The following is a 22,110-nucleotide window of genomic DNA, read 5'->3' as shown; positions in this document are numbered from 1 at the left end:
CTTTTGTGACTTGAGCAACAGCCTTAATCTTAAAGATAGTAACAAGACTTTTCGCTCATAGATTGCTCTCTTGCTGTAAAAGTACTGAACAGACGTACCAAGGTTTTCCTTTGTGTCATTTGCAAATAGTGCTTTCCAGTTACCTTTTGGTATTCGCAATTTTTATTTTAACCATTAAGTTTCATGTTGCTTCTTATTTTGGATGTTACATTTTCCAACACTGTGTTAAGCATGCAATTAAAACAATGTTTTTTTTTTTCCACAGCAGTTACCACTTGTTGAATTATTTATGTTTTTCGTTATTTTCTCTGACAAAACACACAAAAATGATTTGAGATGAAAGCAAAAGTTTATTTCTGGTACTGAAAAAATCTGAAAATGCTGGAACTGTCCAATTTTAAAAAATTCTGTTTTTTTGGTACTGGTATACCACCCAGCCCTACTGGGAAGTAAAATTTCCTTAATTAAAATAGGAGTCCAATTAAAGGAAGAATTTGGATAGGATGAAAACCTAAAATGAACCCGAGAACCACTGTTTTAATGTACAAAACATGCGTTTAGGTGTGAGGAGTTTTCAAGTTTCCTGCATATTTGCATTGATTTTTGGCCTGATTTTTTTTTAATAGATGGAATGTATTTCATTAGTTAATTGATTTAGCTGAAAGTAGTTGCTAGTAAGATTAAAGCAAACGTAAGGCAGAAGTTTCCTTGAAATTAAGCTTGGAACATTCTGTAGGTTTCATCAGTGAGAAAGCAGTTAAAACCAAAGAAAAGGATGCTTTTTCTTAAAATTTTAACACATCTTGTCACTATAGAAGCTCTTGTTTCATTATTCTGCTATCGTTTTGGTTTGCCAGTAGAGTGTTTATTTTTTTCACCGTGTCTGCTGGGAGAAAAAGTACTGAAATATGAAAGAGGCTAATTGAATAAAATAAACTAAAAAAACAACATTCCACAATGCTCCCAATTCCTAAAGGTGTAAGCCACCAAGTGAAATAATAGTTGCCTTAGGATACACAAAGATGTCATTATTTTTCAGAAATATGTTGGTCACCTGTGTGCCAAATTGCCAGAGGTAATTGATTGTAAAAACCTGGTAGTTGATTAGGTGCCAAATTTCAATAAATAAAAGCCAACATAGAAAAACCAACAAAGTTCTAGTTCAAGTCGCAGATTCCATCATCTCAAGACCGTTTTGCACATAAGCCTCTTTGTGTGATCTTCTAGATGTACTATGACTGTGGTGAAGATTGTTGATTGCAGTGGAATAAGGTGAAGACCTGACATACAGTGGGATGCAAAAGTTTGGGCAACCTTGTTAATAGTCATTATTTTCCTGTATAAATCGTTGGTTGTTACGATAAAAAATGTCAGTTAAATATATCATATAGGAGACACACACAGTGATATATTTGAGAAGTGAAATGAAGTTTATTGGATTTCCAGAAAGTGTGCAATAATTGTTCAAACAAAATCAGGCAGGTGCATAAATTTGGGCACCACAAAAAAAATGAAATCAATATTTAGTAGATCCGCCTTTTGCAGAAATTACAGCCTCTAAACGCTTCCTGTAGGTTCCATTGAGAGTCTGGATTGTGGTTGAAGGTATTTTGGACCATTCCTCTTTAAAAAAACATCTCTAGTTCATTCAGGTTTGATGGCTTCCGAGCATGGACAGCTCTCTTTAACTCACACCACAGATTTTCAATTATATTCAGGTCTGGGGACTGAGATGGCCATTCCAGAACGTTGTACTTGTTCCTCTGCATGAATGCCTTAGTGGATTTTGAGCAGTGTTTGGGGTCGTTGTCTTGTTGAAAGATCCAGCCCCGGCGCATCTTCAGCTTTGTCACTGATTCCTGGACATTGGTCTCCAGAGTCTGCTGATACTGAGTGGAATCCATGCGTCCCTCAACTTTGACAAGATTCCCAGTCCCTGCACTGGCCACACAGCCCCACAGCATGATGGAACCACCACCATATTTTACTGTAGGTAGCAGGTGTTTTTCTTGGAATGCTGTGTTCTTTTTCCTCCATGCATAATGCCCCTTGTTATGCCCAAATAACTCAATTTTAGTTTCATCAGTCCACAGCACCTTATTCCAAAATGAAGCTGGCTTGTCCAAATGTGCTTGAGCATACCTTAAGCAGCTCTATTTGTGCTGTGGGCTTCCTCTGCATCACTCTCGCATACAGCATCTCCTTGTGTAAAGTGCGCCGAATGGTTGAACGATGCACAGTGATTCCATCTGCTGCAAGATGATGTTGTAGGTCTTTGGTGCTGGTCTGTGGGTTGACTCTGACTATTCTCACCATTCGTCGCTTCTGTCTATCCGAAATCTTTCTTGGTCTGCCACTTCGAGCCTTAACTTGAACTGAGCCTGTGGTCTTCCATTTCCTCAATATGTTCCTAACTGTGGAAACAGACAGCTTAAATCTCTGGGACAGCTTTCTGTATCCTTCCCCTAAACCATGATGGTGAACAATCTTTGTCTTCAGGTCATTTGAGAGGTGTTTTGTGACCCCCGTGTTGCTACTCTTCAGAGAAAATTAAAGGAGGAGGGAAACTTACAATTGACCCCCTTAAATACTCTTTCTCATTATAGGATTCACCTGTGTATGTAGGTCAGGGGTCACTGAGCTTACCAAGCCAATTTGAGTTCCAATAATTAGTTCTAAAAGTTTTGGAATCAATAACATGGCAACGGTGCCCAAATTTATGCACCTGCCTGATTTTTGTTTTAACAATTATTGCACACTTTCTGTAAATCCAATAAACTTCATTTCACTTCTCAAATATCACTGTGTGTGTCTCCTATATGATATTTAACAAGATATTTTTTATCGTAACAACCAACGATTTATACAGGAAAATAATGACTATTAACAAGGTTGCCCAAACGTTTGCATCCCACTGTATTTGCTTCAAGGTATTATGCCTTAATCACAAAGGATTAGATGATCAAAATGACAGTGACATCAAAAGGCAATGCAAAAAACTAAGGAGATAGAGAGAATGGGAAAGTTTTAGTAACAACCATTCACAACAATTTCTAAAATCAATTTCTGCATATTGTGATCACAATGTAAACTCTGATGTTGTAGACATTAAAGATTAATACTAAAAAGATGGTTTGATTATGCAGTTTGCTTTAAGCATTCGCTGGTTTTATTTTTCATCTAAAGCAATTAACCTTTCTGATGTCCTAAGAGTCTAACATTATATTATAAAATACCTTGTAAATATTAAGGTGTACATATCAGTAGTATATTTTAATAAAACATGGTTAAAATCAAACGCATAATGTCAACGTGTTATGAGAAAAATGTGACATTGAACTTTTAGCCATTCAGGCAGCAAAAAGGTCCATGTCATTGAATGCAGCCTATTCCTTTTGGGAGAAAATCCAACCTTAGCTCTGAAATGCACAAAGAAATAATTTCCACTTCACTAATCTTTTTATGCTGTATCCTAGATTTAGGTCATTTGACTTGTTCACTTGGCATGCAATGATTTTGTGTGGTTACTTCTATATACTCTGTTTTTTTTTTTTAATATATTCTTGGAATTAGTGTTGTTCAGCCCCAAAATATCTTGGATGTCAGTTAGTGGAAATTGCTCCTTTTTGTATCTCATAACTAGTCAGAACATGATATTAATCACTATTTTATACATTTTTTGTGTAAACATGTAATCTAATTTATGGTATCCTAATCTAACCTAGAAGAATCCCCAACATAAACCAACAGTTATATTATGATCACACTATTTGCTGTTAAATATCTGGATGGAGGGCACGTATGAATACAGCTTAATCAAGATCCCTGAAAAGCTCAAGTAATTGTAATTTATGGGAATCCCCCAGTTCAGTGGAGTTTTGATCAATGTTAGTTATGAAAACAAATGTGTAACGAACTGATCTATGCCTGATTCATTTTGTAGACTTTTTTTTCTCCCATTTGAATAGTATCAGAAGGTTCAGATTGCTCAGTTAACATCAGACTTAGCCACATGCTGTCCGATTCTGAAAAGTTGTTTGCTACCAGAGAAGGAATTAGTTTTTGCAATTATAGTGATGCTTCAATACAGTAAAACTGTCCTTGGTGGTTTGGTGGTGGGAGCTTTTGGTGCTTCTCAATTAGAAAATAAATGTCGTGCACCTCTTGGAATCTATAAAAACATACTGGTTTTAAAGTTGTTCTTTTTCTATTGATTCTGCTCAATTTAAATTTTTAATCAATACTCTTACTAATGGTGTTTTAAGCCATTTATATAAGAGAGATTGCATTTTCCTGCTAGATTGAACAAAATGACACTTCATATCTACACAAAAACTTTTATCTCTTTTAGTAAACGTCATCAATGTTCTTCCCAAAATTACTTAGTTTCTCAACTTGTTACTGTATATGATACTTTGCTTGATTTATGTGAACAAGTACCATTTTTTTATTCTAGAGATTTGATATTTGTAGTTAAACTAAATTGGTTTCTGTTTTTCAAAAAACAAAAATTTCTGTTTTTCAGATTGCGGCATCAGGCACATAAGGAGTTATATGCATATAAACAGGTATGTTTGTTTTTTTCTTTTCTAAAAATAACAAATAGTCAAAATATGCATTATATTCAGATTATTGAATATTGTAATATACACATATTGAGTGTGCTTTTTATGGGAGTATTGGTGTGTTATTAAGGGAGGGTTTTGAAACACTAGACAACTAAATTTAGCATAGTTTTAAGTAGTTTTGAATAGTTGACTGCCAATGGGCTCAGTGTATCTGTGAATAGGGAGAATGCAGAAGGATAAAAACAACAAAATAAAGTCTGCAGAAGAAGGGCATCAGTACTTTCTAAATCTGTATGTATGTATGCACGGTGTGTGTATCTGTTTTTATTTATATATTAAAAGTACAGTTTTATAAAAGAAATCAATATTTCATGTATACTTTGAAAAAGAGAATATTTAAAACAATTAAAATTTTTTTTTTGTAGGTTATCCAAAAGGAAAAAGTGAAAGAACTAAATTTGCATGAGGTAAGCTGTATATAAAAATATAAATATAATAAACCGGATAATCCAAAGTTGTTTTCTTTCATGGAAATGTATGTAGTGTATACTTTCCATAAACAGAGCCAAAGTTGCCAATGGGTTTGTTAATTCTCAGAGGGGCAGTTTTGTCCACCGGTACTAGTGTGAATATGCATTAGAGCCAACTATTGGCTCCATTATAGTGAAGCTCACACAGGCTGTAAAGTGCCTTTTAGAGTGCCATGTGACTTCAAGTTGGTTCCTGCCTCTTCTATTCGGATTTTGAAAGCTTTTGTGTTTAGGAGAGGGTTAAAATAATGTAGACTATCTGTGACATGTAGTTCCTCTTTAATAAGCATAGTTTTGAATGTGATCATCACGATGCCTTAGGTATGACCTACTCATTACTAATAATAACTGCCTCTTTCACAAGCACATTCATTAGACAAGTTGTGCTGTTGTAATGTTTTACTCCGTGCTATTCAGTATGCCGTATTTTATCTATATTACCACTGTGCATTTTTAAAAATAAGTGTTTCCTGTCATGATAATGCAACTTCAAAGCTTACATATTTAACATACATACAGTAACTACTAGTAATAAATGTTAGTAAGATGCTGGAGAAGGACATTTTTGCTCTAAAAATTATGAAAACAATAATTATAACATGTGTATAACAGTACTTTTTGAAAGAAGAACCAGAGAAAAAACTATTTTATTATTTTAGAGGAAGTTTATGTTTGCACTGCCTGGCATTCTAAAATTATAATTATAATGGATTGGAATTCTGTTGTTGCTATGTATTATGTTTAAATTGCTAATTCCTTAAATTTTGTCTGAGATTGTAAAGTTTTTGGCTTTGAAAGGTATTCTTCAAGTTTAATTATTCACTAGTGGTAGCTTTTTCTAAGATACAATAGCTGTTTTGTCTTGGAGCTCCCCTTTCAACTTGATTTGTCACAATAAACATCTGCTGAGTAATTCAGGCTAAATGTCAGAAGTGGCGTATATTATGTTTCCAACAGCATTCTTGAATCATGAGAATGTATAAACCTGAACAAAACTCAAGTAGATTTGTATAAAATTTTATAACAGTGTGAGAATAAGATATTAACAATGTAGATAAAATATTTATTTCAATAAAAGATAAATTTGTAGAAAATACAGTACATGATGTTAAAATGAAACCTTATTAACCACTTAGGACACTGCTATATTTCAAAGTTGTTTGTGCACGTACAGTAACAATAAACCCATGAGTCAATCAAAAGCACTAATGATGTTTTTACATATCCAAAAGTGTCTTCTTTAAAGTAGATCATAAGTTTAAATGTTGTCTACAGTTTCATTATTAAAATATGTGATTTGCACATGTACACCCCGAGGCAAGCAGCATGTCACAGCTAAATTAGTCTGCTTTAATCAAATATCCCACATATGTAGAGCTGCATAGAGTTAAAGGATTATTATCATTGGATAGCAGAGGTTCAGAGCATTCTAATGATGTGTTGTTGTCGTCTATGATTGGTCATTTGTACTATACTGTATGTCATAGCAGCATGTAAACGGAAACAAATGTAATGCCTATGTAACAGCTCATCCTTGCGCACTGTTACACACAAAGCTTGACTCCGGTTCTGAGCAAAGGTTTGACTTTATTGAGAATGACATGATTGATGAAGGACTCAAAGTTATGCATGACTTGTAAGTACTGCTTAGTATGACTTGTAAGCATTGTGTTGTGTAGTTTTGGATTTCATTTACTATACCTGAAGGCCATCTGCTACCATTTCTTCCTGTTAGTTTTCTGAGTAGTTGTCTTTTAGTTTCAGCTTTCTTAACATACTGATGAGTAATTGTTATGCTGTACTTGTGCCTCTTGCACTTTCATGCGAGGACCCAAAAGATCGAGTGGATTCTGTATCACACCACTCGCGTTGCTGTGTTGCAAACATAAGATTGCTTTATCTGGTGAGTTGTTCATGGTGTAATCCCACCCCGTCCTACCCTTCACCCAAAGGAATAGAAACAAGTAGCCTTGATGCATTTTTTTTTCCTGTTTCTGATCGCGCTCACTTCACCACCAGGTCTCGCCCACCTACGCCACACTCCCCACCACAGGAAGGGAGAAATGAGAAATTACAAAAGGGAAATAAAACTGAACAGCTGCTTGGGTTTCAGGGAGGTTGAAAGAAGCACAATTAGAAATGGGATAAAAAGTCTCACAAGGCAGTGCCAGTCCCTTTGGTGGCATCGCAGGGAAAACGGGGAGCACAATATACTGGAAACAAGTCTCATATTCTCACAAGCTGGCGATGGCCTCCTGTGACTCAAATGTGGCTGAGAAACACTGGTTTAGATGTATGTTTCTATATGACTAGCGTTTTGCTCTCAGGTTCCTATTTTCTGCCCTGTTCCCAAGTCTCATATGCTCACGAGCTGGTAATGGCTACCTGTGACTCAAATGTGGCTGGGAAACGCATACAGTGGAACCTCGGTTCACGAACATCTTGGTACACCTACAGATCGTTTTACGACCAAAAAGTTCACCAAACTTTTGCCTCGGTTCACGAACACACACTCGGTATACGATCAAGCCAGTTTCCCTTTCGGTTTGTACATGTTCAGTCTCTCCCTGTGCATTTCCTGTGCAGCGAGCGAGCAAGAGAGACAGTTTGCGAGACACACACACAGGCACGTGAGAGAGAGGCGCACAAGCACACACGGGTGCGCGAGAGAGAGGCGCACAAGCACACACGGGTGCGCGAGAGAGAGGCGCACAAGCACACACGGGTGCGCGAGAGAGAGGCGCACAAGCACACACGGGTGCGCGAGAGAGAGGCGCACAAGCACACACACACAGGCGCGCACTAGAGAGATGCACACACACAGGAGCTCTAGAGAGATGCACACACACAGGAGCTCTAGAGAGAGACACACACAGGAGCTCTAGAGAGAGACACACACACAGGAGCTCTAGAGAGAGACACACACAGGCAATCCAGGCTCGCGAAAGAGAGACACACACAGGCAATCCAGGCTCGCGAAAGAGAGACACACGCACACACGAAAGAGAGAGCGAGAGAGGGAGGGCTGGACGCATAAGGTAGAAAAGACTTGTTTTTGTTTTCAGTTCTGTTTACAGCGATCGGTTCATAGCGTGCATTGCGGCAATGTTACTTTTCTTGGTGGTTTATTAAATTACGGATTTTTCAAATGTTCATTTTTTTCCCTGTGCTTAAAACTCTTTAAAAAAAAAAAAAAGGTTTTTAGCGAGTGGTTCCTAGCACTATAGAGCGAACTATTGCAGTGTTAGTTTTCTCTGTTGTTCAAGGTTTTCTCAGTGTTATTCAATGTTTTTACATTTAGTTTACTATTACACTGTGCATTCTATGGTATAATTAACTATATTTGTGCTTAAAAACTAAAAAAAAATATATTTACATGCAGTTTGTACGTTCTGGAACGGATTAATTGTATTTACATATGTACAATCCTGTGGTGGAAATTGCTTCGGTTCACGACCAAATCGGTTTACAACCAGAGTTTTGGAACGAATTATGATTGTGAATTGAGGTTCCATTGTACATCTAAACCAGTATGACTAGCTGTATGCTTTTGGGTTCCTGTTCCCTGCCCTGTTCCCAGGACTACCAACAAAGACATTGTCCCCACCCCGTGACCAAGCACTGGATGACGCTGGCATGAAGAATTATGTATAGACTTCGTTTATTCCAGATGTGAAATGCAAAAAAAATGTAAGAACATGAAAAATACACAAATAATGCACTAAACATCTGTCGGACAAATGAATAAGGTAGGAGAAGATGAGTGTATTGCAGCACAAAAAACAGTTTAATGTACAAAACATAATCTTCCTCAGTGCCTAGTGGTAAATAAAATTGTTTCAGGGACTGGCATGAAAAATTATTTTAAAAGTAAAGTTTTGGTTGAGTACATTATTGAAGTTGGGGTAAGGGCTCCTTCTCCAGGGAACAGAAAACTCACTTAGTTTCCGATAACATAAGCAAGGCCAGCATGTCAACAAAATGAAACCTCAGAAGAAAGACAAAGTTGCGTAGCTTCTAACATCGGCAACACTGTATCCCTCTTATTTTTCCTCCCACCGCTAATGAACAAGTGATGCAAGCACTTTGGCAAAATGAATCCAAAATGAATGAGAGAGAGATATGCCTAGAGTAGTTCCTTTCAATTATCTGACATCTCTATATTTCAATTTTTTCCTGACAATTTCAATAGTTTCTAGGACCCCGGGCTTTTCACAGTACAGACTTACACAGCTAGTATAGATATAGATAGATATATATATAGAGAGAGAGAAAGGGATATACTTTTCATACTATCTTATGAAAAAGTTTGGGAAGTCCTCTCAGCCTGCATAATAATTTACTCTACTTTCAACAAAAAAGATAACGGTGGTATGTCTTTCATTTCCTAGGAACATCTGAGTACTGGGGTGTTTTCCCGAACAAAGATTTTTAGTGAAGCAGTATTTAGTTGTATGCAATTAAATCAAATGTGAAAAACTGGCTGTGCAAAAATTTGGGCACCCTTGTAATTTTGCTGATTTGAATGCATGTAACTGCTCAATACTGATTACCTGCAACACCAAATTGGTTGGATTAGTTTGTTAAGCATTGAACTTCATAGATATGTGTGTCCCATCATGAGAAAAGGTATTTAAGGTGGTCATTTGCAAGTTGTGCTTCCCTTTGACTCTCCTCTGAAGAGTGACAGCATGGGATCCTCAAAGCAACCCTCAAAAGATCTGAAAACAAAGATTGTTCAGTATCATGGTTCAGGGAAAGGCTACAAAAAGCTATCTCAGAGGTTTAAACTGTCAGTTTCAACTGTAAGGAATGTAATCAGGAAATGGAAGGCCACAGAAACAGTTGCTGTTAAACTCTGGTCTGGCAGGCCAAGAAAAATACAGGAGCGGCATATGCGCAGGATTGTGAGAATGGTTGCAGACAACCCACAGATCACCTCCAAAGACCTGCAAGAACATCTTGCTGCAAATGGTGTATCTGTACATCATTCTACAATTCAGCGCAATTTGCACAAAGAACATCTGTATGGCGGCGGCATGGTGGTGCAGTGGGTAGTGCTGCTGCCTCGCAGTAAGGAGACCTGGGTTCGCTTCCTGGGTCCTCCCTGCGTGGAGTTTGCATGTTCTCCCCGTGTCTGCGTGGGTTTCCTCCGGGTACTCCGGTTTCCTCCCACAGTCCAAAGACATGCAGGTTAGGTGCATTGGTCGATCCTAAATTGTCCCTAGTGTGTGCTTGGTGTGTGTGTGTGTGTTGTGCCCTGTGGTGGGCTGGCGCCCTGCCCAGGGTTTGTTTCCTGCCTTGCGCCCTGTGTTGGCTGGGATTGGCTCCAGCAGACCCCTGTGACCCTCTAGTTAGGATATAGCGGGTTGGATGATGGATGGATGGACATCTGTATGGCAGGATGATGAGAAAGAAGCCGTTTCTGCACTCACCCCACAAACCGAGTCGCTTGTTGTATGTAACTGCTCATTTAGACATGCCAGATTCATTTTGGGACAAAGTGCTTTGTACAAATTGAGTTATTTGGTCATAATAAAAAGTGCTTTGCATGGCGGAAGACGAACACCGCATTCCAATAAAGACACCTGCTACCTAATGTCCAATTTGGTGGAGGTTCCATCATTCTGTGGGTATGTGTGGCTAGTTCAGGGACTGGGGCCCTTGTTAAAGTTGAGGTTCAGATGAATTCAACCCAGTATCAATAAATTCTTCAAGATAATGTTCAAGCATCAGTCACAAAGTTGAAGTTACACAGGGGTTGGATATTCCAACACGATAATGACCCAAAACAGTTCAAATCTACAAAGGCATTCATGCAGAGGGACAAGTACAATGTTCTAGAATGGCCGTCATAGTCCCCTGACTTGAAAATCATCGAAAATTTGAAGCAGGGTGTCCATGCTTGGCAGCCATCAACTTTAACTGAAATGGAGAGATTTTATATGGAAGAATGGTCAAAAATACCTTCATCCAGAACACAGACACTCATCAAAGTATACAGGAGGCGTCTAGAGGCTGTTATATTTGCAAAAGGAGGCTCAATGTAATATCTCTGTTGGGGTGCCCAAATTTATGCACCTGTCTAATTTTGTTATGATGCATATTGCATATTTTCTATTAATCCAATAAACATAATGTCACTGCTAAAATACTAGGAAGTTGCTACTTTGAAAGCTCAGCCAGTGATTAACAAAAATCCAAAGAATTTAGAGGGGTTCCAAAACTTTCATATTACTGTATACTGTATAGATGCAAATTGTTTACTTGTTGCTTCAGAGTGATATTAAGTGTTTATATATGTTTATCTTTTATTTTAAAAATCTATATAAACTGCAATACCTGTTTTGGGAACTTGTTTAGGTGCAAAGGACAAAATATTTCCAAAAAAAAAGACAGTTTCTCCAAATGGGGGGCATCTTGTACCAAACATTATAACTTGCAATGGGATATGACATTTAAACCGGGTATAATGATAGCTGACAGTTTAGGGCTAAAAATAAACTTGATTCTAGAGTTGTTCAAAATGTCAAGGTTATATATTATAAAATCCACAGTCTTCTATGTGTGTGTTGATATTGTTGTAAATTAAAGGTTTTTAATGATATGCTTTCTTTAAATTGCAAATTTTGTACTCTGTACTCTTCAGCCATTTGCAGCTCCTTTATTACAGTATAAGCCGTTTATTTTTTGGGTATGCAATTCAGGTTCAGTAATACCAAAAGTCCTATAGTGAATAAGGGGTTAATAAAAATTTATTTATTTTATGTTTGTTTTAACTACACATTTTAAATGTCATAGTCCTGTTGCAAAACCATTTTTGCAAGGTACAGCTGCTGTTCTTCTCAAACTATATTTATATTACTGGCTGCATTCCAGAGTCTTTCCTTGAAAGATGTACTGTATTACTTCTCCAGTATCATATGGTTTCAAAGCAATCCAGAAAATTTAGTGTGGTGGTCTGATATTTTTAAAACCAAAATTCTTACCACTGTTGCACACATCTACATAATAAGTACATGCACACACACATTTTATATATATTTTACCATATATGTACCTGTATATACATTTTATATATATATATATATATATATATATATATATATATATATATATATATATATATATATATATATATATATATATATATATATATATATATATATATATAATTTGTGTGTGTGTATATGTATGTGTGTGTGTTAAGGTTGGGCGGTATCCAAATTTGGATACTGTCAAACCTCCTCCCTATTTTACCTCGGTATATGGTATTACCGTGAATAATAAAAAAATTGTGACGTGAGGCTCAGACAGCGTCACCAAACTGTTGGCTTGTGCCTAAATCGTTCAGAAACTGAATATCAAACACTAATACTGAAACAATAACAAAATAACATGCAGAACAATATTAACAACTTTTATTAGCAACAAATAGTTTATGAAAAAGTGCAAATACAACAGTCAAACAGAATTAAATTAACATAAACATCCAAAACAGTTTTTGCGCGGAGACGCGCACACAAATCAAATTAAATCACACCGCCTGAACAACTTTTAATAACAAAGAAGAGCAGCTTATAAAAAAGTGCAAATAGACCCACTACAGTCAACCAGAGTTGAATTAACATAAACATCATCCATATTATAAAAAGTATTGCAAAGCAATAGTCCTAAACAAAAACTTCTTTCCAGTCTTCTTTCCAATATTGTTTTTAACGTAAACCAAATTAAAATACCTGAATCAATTAAATAAATAAAAATAAACACAGTGCGAATAGGAATGAATGGTAAGTGGCATCAATCTAGTCAAGGTTTTTGGCTAGAAAAACCAGCATGTTTACTTTGTCCGGCTTTAACAGTGCACTTTGTGGACCGACAACTTTACCTGCGGTGCTGAAAACCCGCTCCGATGGTGTGCTTGTGGCACAGACGCACAGGTACTTTTGTGCCACTCGCGACATCTGAGGAAAACACCTGGCAGCATTTTTCCACCAGAGAAGTGGGTCCTCGTCTCCTTGAGTAACTGGCTCCAAACAGTAGGCTGTTATTTCAGCTCTGACTCGGTCCTCTACGGTGCCGATGCTGACGGGACCTGCCATTGCATCAGATTTTTTTTGCAGCATACTTCCCAGAGTCATCTTTTTTCGTGAGGGTGCAGGTTGCACCTCTCCCTCTTCCACTCTGATGGCCACAGGACCTGCTTTCTCTAAGCTCACGATCTCAGCCTGTAATTCAGCCTTGGTCTCTGCCAATGCATTGTCATCCGTCTCATATCTTCCACGGTAACGAGGATCGAGGAAAGTGCATTTTCGCAATATTTTGTGCACTGAATTGGATTCATACTTGGCCTCCAGCTTTGTTAGAATTCCAGTTTTGATTGACTTTGTTAGCTGGAGGTCATTTTCTGACGCAGCCAACACATTGTCCCTGCAGAGCTGTAGTATGGGGAAGATACAGGAACTGGTCACATAATTTTCTCCTGGCAAAATATCAGTGAAGTCACCGACTGGTTTCAGTTCTTCGTGAACAGCTTTCAAGACGTCCATGTCCTGCCAGGTCAGGGACAGGCTGCTCCTTCTGTCATCAGACAGGACGTGTCTGATCGCTGTAGCCTGCTCGAGGATGCGCTCCACCATTGCCAGTTTGGAGCCCCAGCGAGTTGCGCAGTCCTCCTGACAGATGAATGGATGAATTAATTAATGAATGATGAATAAACGATTAAATGAATGACTAGGCATAAATAAACGAATGAATGAATAAATAGGCATAAATAAATGAACAAAATGAATGAATGAATAGGCCTAAATAAACGAAATTTGTTTGTTTAGGCCTATTTATTCATTCATTCGTTTAACGAATGAATGAATGAATTGGCCTAAATAAACGAATGAATGAATAAATAGGCATAAGTAAACGAATGAATGGATAAATAGACCTAAATAAACGTATGAATGCATAAATAAATAAGTCCATTAATGTTTATTATTCCATTTGGTCAAATTTGCATGCACATTTATTTTAGGCTAAATAAGTCCCTTATGCGCATCAAGCCTGCATTTATTTGATTAAAAATACAGGAAAAAAATGAAAATTTAAAAAATGGTTTTCTATTTTAATATAGTAACTACTTTATTTTTCAATATAATTTATTTATGTGATGCTTCTCGTGGAGTTCATGCTTACGTTGCCAGCTGTGTGAAAAGGCCCCAACAATATTACGGCATGGTCCGAGGGCGCGCTCGGTTTTTTGCCTCTGGTCATGCAATCCATTTGTGACAGCCAAGTTTAGATTGTGACTGAAGCAGTATAGCCACGCCCAATGCAGGGACCTGATTGCGGCATGAATGTTGGCAGCGTTGTCAGTGGTTATGGCTGAAAGTTTTTTCTCGTCAAGTTGCCATTCCTGAAGTGCAGCTCTGAGCACAGCAGCAAGATTGTCCGCTGTATGACTCTCAGGAAAATATGTAGTTTTGGAGGCATTTGGATTCAAGTTTCCAGTCAGGTGTAATAGTATGGACAGTCAGAGACATATATGGTGTCATGTTAACTGACGACCACATGTCAGTTGTTAAGGAATAACTGTCTGCCGCTGACAGCAGCACTTGATCATTGTCTCTAACTTTACTATATAAATGTGGGACGGCTGTTTGTGAGAAATAATTCCGTCCATGCAGCTCGTACTGGGCATCTAGGACCTTTACCATGTCCGTAAAGGAAATTTTTTTTACACTGTGTGGAAAGAGACCATTTCCTTCGCCAAGTATTTTGTCACTGCATCAGTACAGGTTTTCCAACGGACACTGTCCCTTTTGTACTTTGTTGCTTTCCTGAAGGCCCCCATTATCGTCAGCTGTGTACTGGCGGTGGACCTAGATGTTGTTGGTCCTACATCGGGAGGTGTTGAAACTGTTGCACTGAGTGAACTCGGGTCCATCCTCGCAGCAGTGAGTGGATGGTGGTTTCGTATATGCGACCTTAGGTTCGAGGTATTTCCATCTCTCGCGGTCACCTTTTTGTTGCAGAATTTGCAAATTGCCTCGTCCGTATTTACCGCCTCTCCCTTCTCGTTCGGTCGAAACCCGAAATACTGCCAAACTGCAGATGTTGTGTTCTTTTTCGAGACCAGGTCACTTGGTGCGCGACTCGCCATCTTTCCCCACCTCTCTCTTTCTCCTCCACGCTGTCATGTGATGACAACCACGCATACGCATTTTTAGGCATTAATAATATTTAATCCTTGTCTCCTATGTAAGTGCATTGTTTTTATGACGGTATAACGGTATTGAAACTGATACCGTTGCTATTTTTAGATCCCATGAGATACCATATTACCGTATTACCGCCCAAGCCTAGTGTGTATATGTATATATGTATGTGTATATGTGTGTATATAAAAGGCAAAGCCCTGACTGACTGACTCACTCACTCACTCACACACTGACTGACTGACACACTCATCACTAATTCTCCAACTTCCCGTGTAGGTAGAAGGCTGAAATTTGGCAGGCTCATTCCTTACAGCTTACTTACAAAAGTTGGGCAGGTTTCATTTCGAAATTCTATGTGTAATGGTCAAAACTGGAACCTGTTTTATATATATACATATACATACATATATACATACACACACACACACACATGCATCCACATATATATACATATATATATATATATATATATATATATATATATACATACCTACACACATACACACACATACATACATACATATACATACATAGCTACATTTTGTGTAGCATTTTCGTGCTATTTCGTATCAGTGCAATACGCTGCTTGTTATAACGGATGACTTCTGCTCTTACGTGCACGTAGTGTAATTATTATTGGCCCAATATTTACATTAGGATAAGTGTAGGCAAAAATATATTTATTTGAAGAAATGTGTTTAAGAATTTGGCTTAGGGCACAGTGATTAACCTGAGATGGCCCAGAAAATTGCTGTGAAGCCAGTGGAGATGAAAGATATTCGAATAGATAGACGTTCGTTGCACTTACCTAGAGGTAGGAGTAAGACTATCATAGATGCATGAAGGCTTTTAGATGGCTGTATCTTCCTAATTTGACATTTCCCACCGAATCAAAGATAAATCTGCCAAAATTTGCCTTAATTGTTTATTCTAATGGACTTTTTATTTTTATTTTATCAAAAATTATTTTTGATTTGCTAGGTCATAAAGTGCGATTAGTTATGGATCTGTGTTTCTGACCGGGCACAAGCAAGCTTTACAGCTTTGTAAATTGCCTAACGTGGTCCAAAAGATAAGTTTTCTACATGTTTTAGGCCAAATAAAGTGTGGACATCCTCCAGCTTTTCCATGCTTCAGTAGGATCTCGTCTGGACGTGTGCTTTGCAAATGGTAGAGGCTGTTGAGTGTTTTTGGTCTGTTCTGTGGTGTGGTGTGAGATTTAAATTAAAAAAAATTACATTTTGCTCATAAAACGTGGGTTTTGGTTACCGCTAAGGAGCCGTGTGGGAATTTAAAATGTTTTTCCCTTTAGAAGGGTTTTTTTTGCCCGCACAAGAGCAAAAGTAGCTGGGTGCTTGGAAGTGCGCTTGGAAAAGTTATTTGTACTTGTTCTTTTTCTTGTTATCTGTATTTAAATTAGCATCGAGGTGGCAGGGTAGAAAGCAGCAGTAACTGATATCGGCATTTGTAAATAAATAACCGAGCCGTCGTAACAGCGATTCCTTAGTTTAAAGGAAAAAAAAAAGGCTGTCTCTGACTTTAAAGCAGTAAAAGGGGGAAACTCAGTAGTGCAGGTAAGCGCCTGCGTTAAGACGCCGATCAGGCACAAGGGGCTATAGGAGCAAATAAAGTAGTAAAGCTTTTTTATTTATTTGTTTATTTTAGATTAAACAGTCCTTAGCAGTCCAGAGGCAAAACAGTTAAGTGGGCGACAGCGTATTGGTTCATTAATACGGGGAATACAAACAGTGCGATGAAGAGCTTATAAGTAAGAGAGCGCAAAGTTAGGAGAAGAGACAGAGAAAAGTAAAGTTAACCTCATAGAAAGGCAAATAGCAGGCAGCTGAGAGGGAGAACAGTACAGGAGCTTAAGGGGAAAAGGTGTAAAATATCTGTAGCAGATCTTAGTGTTACCATTTAAGTTAAGGAGCAGCTGAAAGAAGAAGAAATTTAATTTTAAGAAAAAAAAAAAAAAAAGTTAAGGCAGCTTAGTAATCCCAAATCAAATTTTAATAATGAGGCCAGTGCAATGCAAGTCCTGTTGGATGTTGGACTTTTAGATGATGGTTTGGAAGAGCCAGTTGTCTATGAGGGCTACATCTGCAAGAGATGCCAGCTGATCCAGCACCTCGAGCTCAGGGTCGCTGAACTGGAGGAGGAGTTGGCTGACCTGCGTTGTAATAGAGAATTGGCGGACTTGGCCCAGGTGTCCTTTAGAGAGATAGTGTGCACCCCCAAGGTGGTGTGGGAGGAGATTCCAGACCAGACAGGTAGGAATAGGTGGGTCACGGTCACAAGGCGTAAGGTAAAGGGTGCACACTGTCCGGGGGCATCAACCCCAGAATTAGAAGTGTCTAACCGTTATCATGTCCTTGCGGAGCTGGACGGTGACTCTGATAATTCTGAGGTGGTAGGCAGGGTTGAGGAGCCCCAACGGGCCACCTCAAAACCAGTTCCCAAAAAGAGAGAGGTAGTGATAGTTGGGGACTCAATCATTAGGGGGATTGAAGCGCAGGTGTGCTCCAGAGAGAGAGAGTCTTGCACGGTGTGTTGCCTTCCGGGAGCACAGGTGGGAGACCTCCTGGAAGGGTGGATAGGCTCTTGGCCAGAGCGGGGTGGATCCAGTTGTCATTGTCCACGTTGGAACAAATGACATACATAAGGGTAGTCTGTCAGTTCTGCGATCCAAATTCAAAGAGTTAGGTACCAAGCTGAGGAGCAGAACTGACAAGGTAGTCTTCTCCGAAGTTCTGCCTGTGCCACGCGCCAGTCCAGGTAAGATTGAGGAGATTAGAAGGCTTAAGCTGGCTCAAATCTTGGTGCAGGGTAGAAGGGTATAGGTTTATGGGGCATTGGGACTCTTTTTGGAACAGATGGGACCTGTTCCACTATGATGGGTTACATCTGAACTGGAGGGGCACCAATGTATGTGTAGGCTAGTCGAGGATTGTTTAAACTAGGGAATGGGGGAGCAGGGAGTTTAGGACAGGCCAGATTTAGATCTATACATGGAAGAACAAACAATGGTGTAGAAATAAAAATGCATAGTAATGTAAATTTTAAGCAAACACGTAAATGTAGAAGGATTAACACATTAAAAATAGCTTGCCTTAATGCTAGAAGTATCAAAAATAAGGTAAGTGAGTTGGAGTTGTATGTAGCAGAGCATAATTATGATATTATAGCAATAACGGAAACCTGGCTAAATAACAAAGATGGGGATGAGTGTAACATAGAGGGATACACATTTTTAGGAAGGATAGACAGAACAGAAAAGGAGGTGGGGTTGCTGTTTATGCCAAACAGGAATTAAATGTAAGTCATCTTCAGTTGGATGATGAGCCCCATCTTAGTGAGGACATGTGGCTTCGCCTGGAAAATATTAGGGAAACAGGTCTCATTTTAGGAGTGTGTTATAGACCACCCAATTCAGACAGCAATTTCAACACACATCTTTTTAGTAATATCAAAAAGGCAAGTTTACAGGGAGATATTATAGTCATGGGGGACTTTAATTATCCAAAAATTAACTGGGATAACCTTACAGATGGAGGAGCACAAGAGCAGGAGTTTTAGAAGTAATCAGTGACTGTTTTTAACACAGCATGTTAAAGCACCAACAAGGGGTGAAGCCTGTCTGGATTTAGTATTCTGTAATAATCAGGATAGAATTGAGGGTGTAGAGGTGATTGAACCACTAGGGTCAAGTGACCATAATGTAATACAATTCTCAGTATTTTGTAAGAGTACAGATGCAAAGACTAAAATTGTTAAGTTGAACTTTAGTAGGGCTAATTTTGAGCAGATGCGACAAAGTCTAAGTAGGATAGACTGGGATAAGCTTTTAAATGTGGAAATAGTTGAGGAGCAGTGGAACAGGTTTAAAAATGTTTTACATGTAATGTAGGACAGCTACATATCTAAATTTGGAATTAATAGGAAACTAAAAAAAAACTCCACGATGGATTTATAAAAGAAGTTGCAAAGGAAAAAAACTGCTGTATAAGGCATATAAGACTAATGACTGCAAAGAGAATCATAGAGTATGAGAACATGAGGGCAACCATTAAGAAGGATATCAGGGAGGCTAAAAGACAGTTGGAGAGGAATATAGCAGACTAGCCAACCCGCGGCGTACCATACGCTGCATAATCAGGCTGGTTTTTTAATGAGTTTTAAGCACATGGAGAAAAATAACATTTGAAAAATCGGTAATGTAATAAATCAGCAAGAAAAGCAACATTGTAATGATGCACGGAACGAACCAACACACAGTTGTCTGTGATTGAAAACTGGACCGCCTTCACGCCTTCTCCTGCCAGACGGAGGGGGGGTGCACGGCACTCAGTCGCGGAGTGTAGAACGGGAGGAGAGAAGGACGTCCATTCAGCTCCCTCCGTCATGCTAGTCTGCTGATTTCTCATTCAGTATGCACTGCTCGCTCATGTGCCCACCTCCAACTTGTCTTTGCTCAGTCCAGAAGCACCTGTGACTCACGTAGATGTTTCATTGCTCTGTGCGGTTTTGGCTGCTTTTCTATATATAATCTACCAAGACACCCGACCACGGTAGTAGCGAGGTGGGAGGGGGGTGTGTACAAAGGGTAGTGACGAAAACAGTGGGAGCGTATGAGTCGCACTTAGTGGGAATTCCACGGTTTGTAGCCCCAATGGGGTTCAACGGCTTACCCACGCCTAGACACACGCTCAATCTCCTGCATAATTATTTATTGAATGCTAAACACATCTGGAAAAACACAGTTGTCTAAAATGGGTTGGTGTGAGAATACAACAGTAAGTGAATAAAAATATGGAACTCTGGAGAGTGCAAAATACAACACAATAGTGAACCCGCGGCATAACAAACGGCGCATAATTATTTATTGATGGTTGAACACAAAGACACAGCCCATATAAGGCCGTCCGTCAGCGGCAATCCAATAGAAACACTGCCGCTAAATATTCACGGGTGAAGGACTGTGCTTATGCAGACGAAGATTAGATGGTCAGGGTGGTGTTTGGCACAAACTCAGCGAAACTGCACGAGAAACTTTTAAGTGCTGGGTCTTCGCTAACATTAAATACAGCCGTGGACATGCATGCGAGATGGCACCAGCACAGCTGGGAAACCTTCGATGCATGTACACCGAGTGGCTCACATGAACTGACGCAGTGCACAGACAAAAAGCAACAGTTCCAAAGACTGCAGAACAAAAACTGAATTACACAACTGCGGAAACAGAGCACGGTGTGAACCGTAAGTTTAAATTAAGTTTATAGACACACTCCCGCTGCCGTTTGTCATGCCTACGGCGAGTATGGTATTAGCGAGATACAAGTTTAATGAGAGACCACGAGGTATAAACAAGACTTTGGATCACTTTGTTGCGGAGTTAAAATTGCTGTAGTAATCAACTTTGAAGTGCCGTGTCTTAGCTAACATTAAATAAAGTGGTGGACATCGCGAGATCGCATACGAGAGAGAGAAGCTTCGATGCATGTACTCCAAATGGCTCGCGTCAACTGACTTTGCAGGACTGGAAAAAGATTAAATTAAGTTCATACACACGCTACCGCTAAATATTCACAGGCAATTTCCACAACTTACTACCGGGAATGCCTGTTGAACATCTTACATTCATGAGTTCCGATTTGGGTTATCTTTACAACGGTTGACAAACACGGAATAAACTTGAACACAACACGTGATGTGTTCAAGTTATATTCCGTGTTTGTCAACCGTGTAAAGATAACAGGTTTCATTCATCGAAGTGTTCACCACCCAAATCAGCCAGTCCTGCAAAGTCAGTTGACGCAAGCCGCCGGAGTACATGCATCAAGCTTCTCCGCTGTGCTCGTGTGATCTCACGATGTCCACCACTTTATTTAATGTTAGCTAAGACACAGCACTATTTTTTTTTTTTACTATTTTAACTCCGCAACAAAGTGATCCAAAGTCTCGTTTATACCTCATGTCTTCTCATTAAACTTGTATCTCGCGAATACCATACTCATCGTAGGCATGACAAACGGCAGCGGGAGTGTGTCTATAAACTTAATTTAAACTTACGGTTCACACCGTGCTTTGTTTCCGCAGTTGTGTAATTCAGTTTTGGTTCTGCACTCTTTGGAACTGTTGCTTTTTGTCTGTGCACTGCGTCAGTTCATGTGAGCCACTCGATGTACATGCATCAAAGGTTTCCCAGCTGTGCTGGTGCCATCTCGTGCGATGTCCACGGCTGTATTTAATGTTAGCTAAGACCCGGCACTTATAAGTTTCTCTTGCAGTTTCATTGAGTTTGTGCCAAACACCACCCTGACCATCTAATCTTTGTCTGCATAAGCACAGTCCTTCACCCGTGAATATTTAGCGGCAGTGTTTCTATTGGATTGCCGCTGACGGACGGCCTTATATGGGCAGGCACTAAATTACGTGGGAGGCGTAACTCCGCCTCCCACGGCTATCGAGCAGACGTCTATTATAGTATATGGACGAAAAAATAGGTTCCAGTTTTGACCATTACGCGTAGAAAACCTGCCCAACTTTTGTAAGTAAGCAGTAAGGAATGAGCCTGCCAAATTTCAGCCTTCTACCTACACGGGAAGTTGGAGAATTAGTGATGAGTCAGTGAGTGAGTGAGTCAGTCAGTGAGGGCTTTGCCTTTTATTAGTATAGATTAAATAAAAAGGGTGACAGGCAGATCCAAGCAACTACAGATCAGTAAGCTTAACATGCATCACAGGAAAATTAATGGAAGGAATTATTAAGGATAAGATTGAGCAACATCTGGCAAGGACAGGA

At 39.1% G+C, this 22,110-nt stretch overlaps 1 protein-coding gene across 3 annotated transcripts in view; it reads left to right on the top strand.

The window, feature by feature from the left end:
- The window catches only part of rnf24 (ring finger protein 24), a 65,121-nt gene that overhangs the window by 24,535 nt on the left and 18,476 nt on the right, over positions 1–22,110 (top strand). For all 3 annotated transcript variants that reach the window (XM_039751816.1, XM_039751817.1, XM_039751815.1), the window contains exons 3-4: positions 4,526–4,568; positions 4,994–5,035. In XM_039751816.1, coding sequence (XP_039607750.1) covers positions 4,526–4,568; positions 4,994–5,035 — 85 coding nt within the window. The remainder of the gene's footprint in view (positions 1–4,525; positions 4,569–4,993; positions 5,036–22,110) is intronic.

The sequence above is a fragment of the Polypterus senegalus genome, chromosome 4, assembly GCF_016835505.1.
Source record: "Polypterus senegalus isolate Bchr_013 chromosome 4, ASM1683550v1, whole genome shotgun sequence".
NCBI classification, from domain to species: domain Eukaryota; kingdom Metazoa; phylum Chordata; class Cladistia; order Polypteriformes; family Polypteridae; genus Polypterus; species Polypterus senegalus.
The sequence above is the reverse complement of the archived record's forward strand: the minus strand, read 5'-3'. Positions and strand labels throughout refer to the sequence as shown.